This window comes from Apaloderma vittatum, unplaced genomic scaffold (assembly GCF_000703405.1).
Source record: "Apaloderma vittatum isolate BGI_N311 unplaced genomic scaffold, ASM70340v1 scaffold28110, whole genome shotgun sequence".
Classification (NCBI taxonomy): domain Eukaryota; kingdom Metazoa; phylum Chordata; class Aves; order Trogoniformes; family Trogonidae; genus Apaloderma; species Apaloderma vittatum.
This window is the reverse complement of record NW_009696770.1, coordinates 41,659-54,816: the sequence shown is the minus strand read 5'-3', so window position 1 is coordinate 54,816 and position 13,158 is coordinate 41,659. Positions and strand designations below refer to the sequence as shown.

Genomic DNA, 13,158 nt, shown 5'->3' with positions numbered 1-13,158 from the left:
TCTTTCCCTCTTCTGTTTTTCTTCAAAAGAAAATTAAAAGGCTCGTTTGAATTGATGGCATCTGTTCTGGTCAGTGGTTTTATAGGATGGTTAGCCATAAAGCTAACCTCAGAGCTCGGAGGGCAGCACGGAGGGCAAGTGCCACCAATCTACAGTGCCTGGCCGACGCCAAGTGCTCACAAGAGGAACAGATCTGAGCGGCATTTTAAGGCGTGATTGCATCACTTATTCTCATCTGGCTCACTCAGAAATGATGCTGAAACCCATCAAAACATCTTTTTTTTTTTTTTCCCAGAAATGTGTTTCTTAGGAACAGTTTTCTGACAGAGCAGAGCGACTGGAAGATGAGGTGAACCTCCATGCCACCCCACGCCCCGACTGCTGCGCATTCCCCACCAGCCCACCGTGTCCAGGAGACCCCCAAAAGCAGTGTTGACTTTTGTGTGAGGATTACAGCGTTGCCATGCCAACCCCACAGAGAGCATCCTGCAGCAGGACCAATGGGAAAAACATCACGCCGGCACATCAACTGCTCAGCAAGGTGGCACCTTCCCGAGAGCCGCCTGCCACACAACGTGCGCTACTCCTCACCACGCGGCTGCCGCCCACTCGCCCCGGCTCCTCCTTGCGGCTTCATTTCGCACGGCCTTTTTTCATTCTTTAGGAATTTTAATTAAAACTGGGTACATGGGGCCACCCTGGGCTTTTCAGAGCTCTGTCAGCGATTGAAGGTCTTCTGCTGGAAGAAAGGTTGGCTGGTAGTGCCGCTGGGTGCAGTGGTGTCCGTGCAGATCAGCTGCTTGCCTACAGCACCCAGCTGTTCCCACTGCTATTACATTTTTTAGGCTATTCCTGTTTGAGTCCCTGTCCTTCCCCTCTTCCTCTGAGCTGGTATCATCCCCCTTTCCCAGGTTTTCTTCCTGCTCACAGCACTGGGACACGTTTGCAGGAGACTGGGATCCTGAGCGTCATTCAGGATCGCTGCTGCTGCCCTACAAAGAGCCGTGACCCGTGAGGTGCCAGAGCGAAGGTCACGTTACAGCCCTAAATGAATGGCCAGTTTTCTGACATAATTACCCGAGTTGGAAAGGAGGACAGACTGACAAACTTAGCCTGAGTAAAACTTGACATGAAGACTTGGCAGCCTCCAACCCTACAACCTGCTTATTTAATTGGATGGTTCTCCTAGGCTAAATTCTGTCTGCGAGAGCAAGCTGTTTATAGCCACAACACAAACTTATTTTGCCTCCTTCTAAACATTATCTTTATTAGTAGCATGACTACAGCAAAGCAGACACTGCTTGTGAGGGCATCTTTTTTTGCTCTATGCAGATCATCGTACGTCACTGACTTCACCACGACTTCAGCTTCACAGGAGCGCAAAGCCAAGCCCTGCTTGTCTAAAGCAACGTCTCTCAAGTCTGGCCACAGATCTCTCCTGACATTGAGTGAGTTTGACTCTCCCCAAGAGGCAGGGAAAAGGCAGGGAAGTGTGCTGTTTCAGGCTTTTTTAGTTGGCACAAAGGGCTATCACAAACTATATTCATGCTCTGCTCTTACTTTACTGTGATCATTTGTTAGAGATATTTTCAGGGCTCAAGGGATTTCTAAACGAGGAAAATACATTTATGGGATGTGGCCAGCGCAGCTCTTGGTTAGAGAGCCTCCAGAATTGGCACAGAGAGGCTTGTGGGTCAGGCACCATGGCCATGAGCTTATGCTGGACTTCCCCTTGTTCTCTGCTCTCTCTGTCTTTCTCCCACACCCTCATTTTGCAGCAACGACTCCCAGAACATTGGCCATCTCAGCCAGCAACAAGGAGCCTGTCTTGAATGAGCCAACCATCTCCCCGGCAACAAGGCCAGCTGTGAAAACAACAAGTGCTTTCCTTTCTAGTTTATGTTTCCCACCTCTCAAGAAATGCCCTGCCTTTTATTTGTCTCCACCGCTCGAAAACATGAATGATGGTATCTGGAATGCACCTCGTGGAGGGGCGAAGAGGGAAGGGTGCAAGAGAGATGGCTTTGGTCTTAATGGAAACGAGTGACCGATTTTTACACCTTAGCAAAGGGCAGGCCTAAGTTACGCTTCACGGCGGTGAAGTTCCCATTGCTTACAACGGCAGACCAGCAAGGGCTGGCCCTATCCTTGCTGCAGCGGCAGAAACCCAGGAATTCTGCCTCCCTCCCCCCTTAGCCACCAGTCAGCAAACGGAGGCTTCCTACCAGCACGGCCGTGCCCGATTAACTCCGCCTGCCCTCCCCAAAGTTATGAGCAGCTTTTTCGTATTTCTCAGAGAGCTCGGGTTAGGGACATGCAGTAGGAACCAGCTGGTCTAAACAGGTATCTGTCCGAAACGAACTCAAATCCACAAATATCTGGAGCTGACGAATAGAATCATAGAATCATCATAGAATCATAGAATGGCCTAAGCTGGAAGGGACCTTAGAGATCATTTTAATCCAGCCTCCCTGCCACCAGAGAAAAAGCAGGTTGCACAGAAGCAGGCCTTACGGAAGAGGGTTCCTCCCACACACTGCTCCCTTCCAGCGACTGGAAGGCAGCAGGAAGCAGTGGTTGCATCCCCAGTCTGACCAGTTCAGCCCAGACAGAGGGGATGGGGCTGGAAGCACTGGGTTTCTGCTGTGCCCTGCTGCTCAGAAGCACTGTGTCCCCCTTTGCCAGTCACCTCGGGTGGGCTGTTCAGTGACACTAAACAGATTGATTTTGAAAAAAATATTACTATCCAGTGTTCTAAAGCGTCCCAGGTACATCTTTGCTTAGCTCACAGTTCAGCAGTTACGTGCTGTACGCAGGATAAGGTCACCACAGATACATCTTAATACAAGGCCTGAAACAAAAAAAAATTCCCTACCAAAACTTTTTAACACTTCAGCAACTTTTAAGCTTTCCCTTTCATAGCTGAAGCAGGGACACTGCTAGACTCCCACTGGGGAAGAAAAAAATCCATTTGAAGTTCACTGCCTGCCACCTCCAGACCCCAAGCGCTAGACCTGTGACCCTGGCACCTCCGACACTCGTACCTGACCCACGCGACTGATACTGGGATTCTCTGTCGAGTAATTTCCAAACAATTTCCGCCTGTTTCTGTCTGTGCAATATGAACATGCTCTACAGCTGTTTTCACACCCCTGCCCCTGCCTGGGCAGCCTCACTGCAGCCTGGGACCAAGCTGGGGACACCCCCACACCTCCCAGCCTGGCTGCAGCTCTGGCATTTTGCCCGAGTGGGATTGCAGATGCTGCATTTCCAAGCAGCTTCTGAGGTCAGCCCTGACCCGCCAAGGAAGAGACTGTACACTACTTCTGGTTGGGATTTCAGAAGCCGGGCGTGGGATCTGGCTCTTCGAATGGAGAGATAAAAATTGACCACTTCCCTGCCCCTCCTGCTTGACCAGATCCCAGCACTTGTTCTGACTTCCTGATTCCTGGCTTTAAATCTCCACTTCCCCTTCGCTCTGCTGGGTACACTGAAAGGGAAGCAGCCAGGAGCTTGCTTTATTAATACATTTGCACTCTAGAGAACCGTTTAATCCAGCAGCTACCTGTTACGGCCTCACTCCTTCCTGCCTCTTAATCTGCTTATAAAGGTAAGGCCTGAGCACTGCCCTGCGGGGCCACCTGGAGGGTCCTGAGCAGCCAGGCAGGGCCAAGCCTCTTCGTGTGACCCCTTGCTCTTGGCTAGGCAGGGATCCAGGCCTGGGGCAGCGATGGTCTCAGAGACAAGGAATACCCATGGACACCGTTTCTGTCTCCTCACTGACTGCTCCTTTTTCACCTTCAATATGTAAAGGATTTGTGTCTTTGCCCTTGCACAGCTTTTCTGGAGTTTCAGACTGACCTTCTGGGCTCGGCATGGTGATAACGTGCCATGAGCTGGCGGGACGACGGAGATGAAACAAGGACCGAGGTGTACCCGCCTGCAGGCTGTGAACCTTCCACGAGCCAGGCACCGCTGCAAGGAAACCCATTTCCCTGAACCAGAGGCACGAGCAGAAGTGAAATCCTACACGCAGAGTGTTTTGTTCTTAGCCTGGGGACAGGTTCTTATCAGCAGAGAGGGTCAGCAAGACCTGGAGTATGTGCTTTTTGTGATTTGTTTTGTCTTTTTGGGTCGTATTTCCTACACTGATCTCACTTTGACACAAGCAATGAGGTTTAGTCTGGACTCTTCCTCCAGTTTTTCGCTTCTATTAGACTAAATACTGGAGGTATAATTAAGGGCAGGAGAAAACTGAGAACGGTGAGAGAGGATTTGGTTATTTTGCCTCAATAACAAAAGCACAAATCATCTCATTACCATTTATTAAGTAGAGGAGAGGTTTTTTCCTTGCTCCAAACATTGACAGGGTGCCATTTGGAAGGGATACAGGTGCAGATGCATCTTCCATGAAGCTGAGGTGGGAGAAGCTGTAATATCCAAGCAGTCCCTGGGGAAAACCTGTCCTGGAGCCGTGCCCCCTCCTTGCTGCTGCTGAATCAAGCTGGAGAAGCCGCAGCCCCAGCTTCCCATCCCGAGCTCCCCTCTCTTGGGGGCTTAAGCGATGAGTAGGGGAAAATCCCCCACTAAAAGATTTGCGTTGGAAACCTTTGGCTGAGGAATGACTTTTAAAATAGAAGCGCTTTGCTTGAAAAGGGATGAACCATGTAGCATAATACCCAACAAATCGCCTGGTTAATGGCCTCTCTTTATAGCAGCTGTGCATTAATAACAAAAGCAGGGTAGCAGGAGCCACGCGCTTCTTTCTAAGATTAAAATAAATACTATTTCATACTAATACCAGCAACTTTCTGTGGAGGTTGACTAAGAGAAAGGAGCAAGTGGAAGGCCACAGCCCAAGAGACTTGGTTTCTTTCCCCTTTGTCTACTGCTGGATGAAGGAATACTACTCCCATCTACAAAGGAGGAAGGTAACACTGAACCGGTCCTCCCAGACTTGTTCGGGTCACAGTGGTTTGTCGCAGGCTTGTCCGTACACAGCCAGCACGAACCTGTTGCAAATCGGGAGTAATTCCTCCACGACTACATACCTTAGGGAGAACTAGTTTGGAGAGGACTTAATCTAATTTCCTTCTTGCTTTGCAAGGTGTAACTCAGGATCCCTCCTGCCATTAAGCATAAATCGAAACAAGAGGGATTCGCATGACACATAAGGGGAAAGCTCCCATCGTGAGGAGAGTAAAGCAGTGGACCAGGTCACCCAAAGAGCCTGTGCAGTCTCCATCCTTGGAGGATTTCAGACCCGACTGGATAAAGCCCTGAGCAACCTGGTTCGACCTCACAGCTGTCCTAGCTTGAGCAGGAGGTTGGGCTAGACGCCTCCTGAGCTCCTTTCCAGCCTGAGTTATTGTATGATCCTAGGAACATTTGGCATCTTTTCCATAGGAATAGGAACGGACACGACACTTTGTGCAGCCCAGTACTCCATCTCTCATTCCTGGCAGTCTCGATAACAGCCCGTACTCTGGCAGGCCTGGCACTAACGCAGTGTGCTGAGCTTCCCTCCTCGAACTAGGTCTTCAGGCATTGAGAAAAAAAAATAAAATTACATTTTAAAGCTCTCTGCCATAGACTATTTATCAGACATGGAGAATGATTTGTTTCTGTTTTCCTGGGCATAGGTTTATAGCTGAGACAAGATACGTTGCCTTGCTGAGAGCTGAGTCACTGAGTAATCAACAGATTAATGTATTCAGTTCGAAAGCCATCAGCATTAGTTCTCGGCAAGCTCACAAGAACTCCATTATGGTATCATCTCTATGTTTGGGATGGAAATGTCTCCAGGATTTAGAATTCCTGAGGGTAAAATCCCTAGATGCAAAGAAATCAAAATACCCCTTTGCAATTGTGAGAAATAAGGTACCTCTCCATGCAGTAACACCACAGCAGGATTTTGGCATCCTTTCTCGTGAATGCTTTTATTATCAACCCTCAGACAAGGAGTTTGGGGTATGTCATGCATCTGCCATTTGATAGCTTCCTAAAAATAGTCAGGGCAAACTCAGTGGCATACAGGACTTTGCATTTACCAGGTCTTTAATCTGAAATTATTTTATTTCCAATGAAACCAAGCAGTTTTACTTTCCCTAAGATTGCAGTACACCAAAGGGTGGTCTTGACTTCTCCAGGGCTCTGAGTTTCTCCACGTGGGCTTGGTCAGAGCCAGAAATGCAAAAAGGTGGAGGCTGGCAGGGGCACCTCACAGAGAAGCCATTGTTTAAAAATAGGGAGCTCGTTAAAGTAAGGACAGAGTAGCAACTGTCAAAGGACAGGCTGGACTAGGTGTGTGGCATGAGAAGGTTGCCAGACATCACATAGTTATTCTGATAAGACACACGCTAATGCTGCTGCCTGAGAGACTGTCCATACGATCCTCACTGATGTAACACCTCCCCTTGTTTGCAAGCGAAATTGCTGTTTGAGTACACTGAATGGGAGATGTGCAAGTAAAAACCAGCCAAGCCCCTGCAAAAGTTATGTTAATCTTGAAAGCTTTCCTGTATTAGCAGGCTGGTGGAAAGGATTTGAAGAACAGAAAGACTTCTCCCTGAGACGTTCCTCCTTGCAGCCCGTGTACCCAGCACACACACAGCAGACAGGACACATGTTCTCACTGTTTCCCCAAGTCGGTCACTACCTCTGCCTAAGCTTATCCCTAGATAACAGATTTTATTTTCTTTTGTACCAGCCTAGCTGGTGCCAGGGCATGAGAGACTGGGGCTGTTGGGATGCAGAGGTCCTTGGGGCTGCACTTCCTAGCACAAGTGTACAAATGACATGTCATACACAGTTGTGCCTACGCCTCTCTTCGGTGCACACACTGCACGTGCAACAGGCATACAATGAGCACGTACATCTGCCCCCCTCCGTCCTTATTCCTCCAAGTATTCCGGCTGTGCAAATGTCTCCTGTTTGCGCTCCAGAATCTCTGGGTGCTCAGCTCTCGGTACCCCAGCAGTGGTGATGGTAACTTACCCGCCGCTCCTTATCACCGTATTCGATGCCCAAGGTATCCATGGCACGTACAATAGCTGCCAGGGACTGTATAGTGTTGCTGTAGACCACTGGCTTGTACTGCTTCACGTCTTCTCCAGAGAAGCCATCCTCGTGGATGATCCTGAAAAAAAACGCAAAGGACAAAAACCTCTTGAGAACGTCGTTTCAATGGGGGAGACATTTAAAAGAGAGCTGTGCTCTTTTGAAGAGCACATCTGCTAGCTTGATTCACTTAATTTAGTCAGCGTTTCTTTTCAAACCTTTCTGGTTGTTCACCAGCAGCGTGTCTGAGCCCAGTGCCTGGAATCTGCATCCCTTTTGCTCTCTCTCAAGGAGGTTTTGTGCAGGGTCAGCGCATATGGTACCTCCCTTCCAAAAGCCAGAGCCTGGAGGGAGCACCTTGTGTTCGCACGCTTACCCGTCAGAGTGGGGAAGTTTCCAGATCCTACATTACCCTTCGTGCCAAGATCTACAGAAACACACTCAGTGCTTACAATGTCCATCAGATCAGATCTTAACCACCAAAGAAAGAGATAGAAACCCCTAGTTCTTGTCTAGTCCTTTCCACAGTAACTCCTGGACAAAAGTAACAGGCGTCAAAATGCCCCTGTACACACAGGGACACAGGCACAGACAGGGAAGTGACTTAAAGTATTTACAACCCTCCACACCTCTTCCCTCTCCTTTAAAACCAGGCAGGGCTGGGGGTTTTGCTGCCTCAAAGCATGTTACATCATCCTTTCCTGGAATGAGACCCACAGCCCTGTCCATCAGCTCTGCACCTTGGATACTCTGTGTGTTCGCCTCTATTAAACCCTGCAAAAAGAACTATTTGATGGAGCGAGTACTTGCAGTCCCTTGCTTAGGTCAGAAGACTGACCCCTGTAATTTCTTCATCTCTAAGTAATTCAAGAACTAAGCTTGGATGTGTCTAGCAAACAGCTAGGATTTGCAGAGCTAATTGTGTTTGACAATAATTCTTCCCAGTGAAGACATAAGTTATGATCCTGTCTCTTAAATATTGGCAGAGAGGATGATCTGCTTAGCTGAAATGAAGTCCTTGCTCACTCATCCTCAGATCTCACCGGACAACAGCAAGCCCTTCAGTAACGGATCTGGTCACTGATAAAAACTGCCTGTAACGGGAATTCTGTTTCCTTTTTTTTCTAAATCGGATACACACAAGCCAAGGCCTCGACCAGTGCTGGCATCCCCCCGGGGAGAGGGAGCGCTGGCGGGGATCATGGTGAGCTTGCAATAGATACAGTGCTGGGATGGCGGTGGAGAACGGGGCTGGATGCCAGCCCCGTGTTATTAACAGATGACTACGTGCAGAACAAGGCTGATAGAAACACGCTTGACAAACACACAGATCTGCTTCCCATGATGTGAAGCTCAGGGCAAGGTTTACTGACACTCTCTGCTTCCCCCACTGCAAGCCTTGCTCTCTCCTCGCTGAACGCCGACCTCCTGGGAGCAGCTGCTCCATCACCCTCCGAGTCCTGGAAAAATAGGACTACAAGTAAAGGCAGCCCAAGACAGGCAGTTGCTCTGATTAATTGGTGTCCAGGAAATTTTTAAGCTACTGGTCCAAGGACCTGGGCAGAGCTCTCTGCCTTCCCAGCTCTGGGAAGGGGGAATGGTGCCAGAGTGATGGAAATGGCACAAGGGGCTGCTGGTTTGTCTCACCAAGGCTGAGAAGAGGAGCAGGGGCAGAGGACAACCTTTCTGAGTTAGCAAATCCCGACTCGCTAATTTGCCAATTTTTTTTCTATGGCTAGTTTTGATTTTGATGAAGAGTTATAGGCAGTAGCAGACTTTGCGCTCTGTAACTTTTATTTGGCGTGAATCCAGTGCCTGTGCTGAGGTTTGGGGTAGCAGCATTTGGGTGACGGGGAAGGAGCGGGGCCAGCAGAGCTGTGTGTGAGCCCTGCATCTCATGGATCGTTTACTGTTTCTCAGGCAAGTTGCTGAGCTTCTGGGAAATGCGTTCTTTCCTGAAAGTTGTGGTCAGACCTGAAGAGTTATAGCTGGCACAAAGCACAAGGATCTGCATCAGTCCTGTCTGAATTCAAGAGAACTGTGCAGCGCCAGTTCTGGCCAGCTACGGGCACGCCAGCAAAAAGATGGGCAGAGCAGGGGCCCCGCGAGAGACAGGCAGACGGTTAGTTAGCAAAAGCGTCACCAGAAAGAAGTCAGTCTTTCTGCTCCGTTGGCTCCGGGTTGGATTTGGGGGCAGGGGGGACTGAATGTTGTTTCTGGGGTAACTAAGAGAAGGAAAAGTAAGATGGGGATAAGAAAGGGGTGAGAAGAAGATGGGCATGAGGGGTGGTGTAAGGAGTGCAAGAGGATACAGCTGAAATTTGTTTGGGAGTGGTGCCCACAGCTCAGGCGGGCTTTGTTTCCACCTCTCACTGACACACATCAGCTACGGGCTCGATCAGGCAAAAAGAAGGTTGAACAGCCATAGAGGAAAAGACGTGAGCTTTGGTCTTCTTCAGAGTTGAAACCGTCTCTGGCTTTGTGCCACGAATGTGTTGCCTGACATTCTGGCTTCTGAAATACTCAGTGTTTCTAACTACTCCAAGCCAGTGAGCTCCCTATCAAGTAACAGGGCTCCTTGTGCTGAAGGGGCAGAATTAAGCGATGGAGAGTGGCTCTGGGATCCCCCAGCGAACATACTGCTGACTGGGCAGCACGCTGACACCGTTCAAAGCACAGACATAAAAGCATTACTTTTAAAGGGGGCAGAAAAGACTGTGGTGAAAAAACACCCTGATTGTTCTTCCGTGAAATCTCTCCGGGAAAGCAGCCACGGCAACTGAAAGCAGCACTGCGGATGCCAGTATTAAAGTTTTGCTGTAGGAAGTGCCTACGGATTAATCAATCACGCAGTTAGCACATTACCTAATATTTGAGCGAGCAAATCCCCCCTGACTAGTGCCGTTCCGAAGCCTGCTAGGACACCATGAACTGGTTTATTGTCCTACATGCTTTGAGCAAATGTTTCTCCTCTTGCTTGCCTTGGCGATCCGAAGGCCGGACTCCCGTGGCAGCTTTTTCCATAGTCCTTTGGAAGCGTTCACGCTGCCGCTCACTCGTTTGGGACACACCTTTCCTCTTGCCTCCTATTGTGCTTTACTGCCTAGAAGATATTAAAGCTCCGGCCAGACTCTTGAGAGGCACCTATTGTGCTGGGGGATGGCTTGAGCCAGTCCATGTGCGGCGGGGCACCAGAACCGGTGACGTTTGGGTGCTCTGCTGAGCTGCCACTATTAAAAATACACAGCGTGTAGGAACTCACAGGAAGTGAGCAGCAGCGCATCAAGGCTGGGGAGTCTTTAAAGATTCAGGCCGAGTGGGCTACTCTTTAAGCAACCCACAAGTTCATGGGAACAGAGGATTTTCAGCACTAAAAGTGTGAATTTGTTTTCTAAATGGCTCATATTTTGTCCTGCGTCTGAAACACAAAGGGAACTGCTGCAGGCAGGCTCCTCTTTTGCCATCCTAGAGCTGGTCCTCTTCACTGCAAAGGAAGAAACAGGATTTAAAAAGTCCCTGGGGCTGTGGAGGGGGGAGGAGACAATGCTGTAATTTAAAAAAGTGATTCCGAGCAATTAAAAAGCCATTTCATTCACCAAGTGACTAATGAAACACCGTGCTCTAAATGGGATGGTGAGAGACAACTGAGGCAACCTGACTGTCTAACGTACCTATTAATGCCCGCTCCCCAGCCCCCAGCTGCTAACAGCACACCCCAGATGTTTGCATGTTATGTTGACACACATTTTTCGGAATGGGGGTAACAGGGCAGGTGTTTGCTGGGGAAAATGGTTCCACTGCAGATCAGATCTTCTGCCATCCCCCAGCAAGTCATTAATCCTGAAGAAGTGCCCAGTGCCTCAGTGATTATTGCTTAATTACAAAATAAATGAAATACTTGGAAACTGGGGGTGCGTTCTGCATAGCAGCTCGCTCTGGCTCCTGTTCAACAAAGCACTTACGTGCCTTCAGCCTTTCACTACGAAACCAACGTATTAAAAAGGCAAAGGCAAAGATGATTTTGCTGTATGTCCCCGCTGACACGCACAGCCCCAGCAGTTGTGAAACGGCACCTTCAGTCGAAGTGTGGTAGGGCTGGATCCCAGCCTGGGCTGATTCCAGCAAGGAGCCGGTTTGCCCTGGTCTCTCCTGGGGGGAATATTTGTCGATCTCTCCTGGAAACTTCCTGGAGCACAGGCTACATCTGCCCCCCGCTTCCCCCTCCAGTTTCAGCCAAGCTATTCAGATGTTTTCCTTCCAGCCCTTCCAGCCTAAGCCAGCTCCAGTAACTGCAATGACTCTTCCCTACGCCTTCTCCAGCTGGGTCCTTCCTGAGGCACGGTGCCCCAGCCTAGAGCCAGTCCCCACTTCTCTAACCTGCCAAGACCATTTTAAGCTGTGAATCGTATCCTCCGATGTGCTGAAGGACCTCTCCCTGCTCCATGTCCCTGCCAGCCATAATTATGTATTTTCATCTATTTTTAATATCTGTGAAAACTTTGAAGGAAATCAACCTAGAGCCCTGCAGAGTCCTGGCTGACAGAGTCCTCTGCTCTGACCAGAAGCCACCACTAACTGTATTATTTGGGAATGACTGGTTCTTCTCACTCCTTTTTGTGTAGGATCTGAAGCAGTTTTATCCACACTTGTTTTCTCAGGTCGCTTTATGAAAGTCAAGTAGGACTGCGTCAAACCTTTCCCAAAATTTAGATATGGCACCAACTGTTCCTCTCCTACTTCTACCGAGAAATCAAATGAGTTTAACATGCCTCACTTTTGTATAATCCATGCTGGATGTCACTCATCTCCCTTTTATCTCCTAGGTGCTAGCAAATTGTTTGATTGATAGTTCAATTCTCTTGAAAGCTTCTAGAAGTTGACTGGTCTATAATTCTTACTCCTCTTTTCTCCCTCTATATTTAGAGATAGATGCCATGTTTATATTTTTCCTCTGTGTTCTGGTACCTCACCTGCCCTCCAAGAGCTCTCAAGGAGAAGTGTTTGCATTCCTGAGGTGGCGCCAGCAGAGCCTGCAAGTATGTGGTAAGAAGCTCCTGAAACACGGCTGGTCTGAAGACATTTCGTCTGACAAAACTTGCCCTGCTCAGTGCCAGAGGGAGAGAGGTGGGAGCGCTCAGCAGCGGAGCTGGTTGATGGACACCCCTTCTTCTCCTCTTCCTTCCATCCTTTCCTCTCCTCCATCCCTCTCCCAGCTTCGCAGGCAGGATCTCCGCTCCTGACTGGCACAGCCCTGCCTCATCTTCTGCCCTTTGCCTTCACTCCAAAACCCCGAGCCACTGCCTCTGAAATGTTTCCAGCTAAATTCAGGGAACTTGGTGTGGCTTCAAGCTGTCTGCAGCGCCGTAAAAGACATACATAGGGACTTCCAATTGCCTACCCGAGAAAAAAAAGTCCCATACTGTTTCTGTTTTACCTAAGGTGATTTACTTTCAATCAGCAAGATGTTTCCAGCTGAATGAAGTTTCCCCATATCAATGCGCATCCCTAAAATTGCAGTGATTTGCTTGAATAACACCAGGCAAGAAATCACCGGGAGATTATTACACTCGAAGCGTATCGCAAGCAAACGGTCCGGTTCTTGCAAGAGCAGGAACCTTCATCGGGCCAAAATTAAGGGGCTTCAAGGTCATTGCACAGCTTTTGTACAGAGCCTTGTGCCACGGCGACGAGTTTCAGCCGGGATGGCTGTGTGCTCCTCTGCAGCATCGCCCTTCCACGGCAGAAAGACTGATCCAAGGTGGATTTTATGTGAAGAATTTTGGAACAAACGCACATACAAATCTATTTTTTGCTTGGCAAACTTTTCTGATTTTTTTTAGCTCCCTTCTTCTCCTCTTTCAAAAACCGTCTTTTCTGTTTCAGACTAGAATCAAGCAGGTTATTCTGGTGAGACTGGGCAGAGCTTGAGTCAAAAGAAAAAGAGAATTTTGAAGAAAACGCTGTAAGCTTTCTTTTCAAACGGGGAAAAATAATAATGGAAGAATCTGGCTTAAATATGTAAGGAAGGGAAGGGGTTGATCAAATTTTGATAGAAAATCTCCTGCTAGAGGTAATCAGCTACTTTTAAATTTATTTTTA

At 48.7% G+C, this 13,158-nt stretch overlaps 1 protein-coding gene across 1 annotated transcript in view; it reads right to left on the bottom strand.

Annotated features, from left to right (window-relative positions):
* GNAO1 (guanine nucleotide binding protein (G protein), alpha activating activity polypeptide O) overlaps positions 1–7,138 on the bottom strand; it is a gene marked incomplete at both ends in the record, with an annotated part of 63,245 nt that extends 56,107 nt beyond the window's left edge. Inside the window, one exon of the mRNA XM_009876240.1 lies at positions 6,997–7,138. Within this exon, the coding sequence (XP_009874542.1) occupies positions 6,997–7,138 (142 nt within the window). The remainder of the gene's footprint in view (positions 1–6,996) is intronic.
* Positions 7,139–13,158: the final 6,020 nt, after the last annotated feature.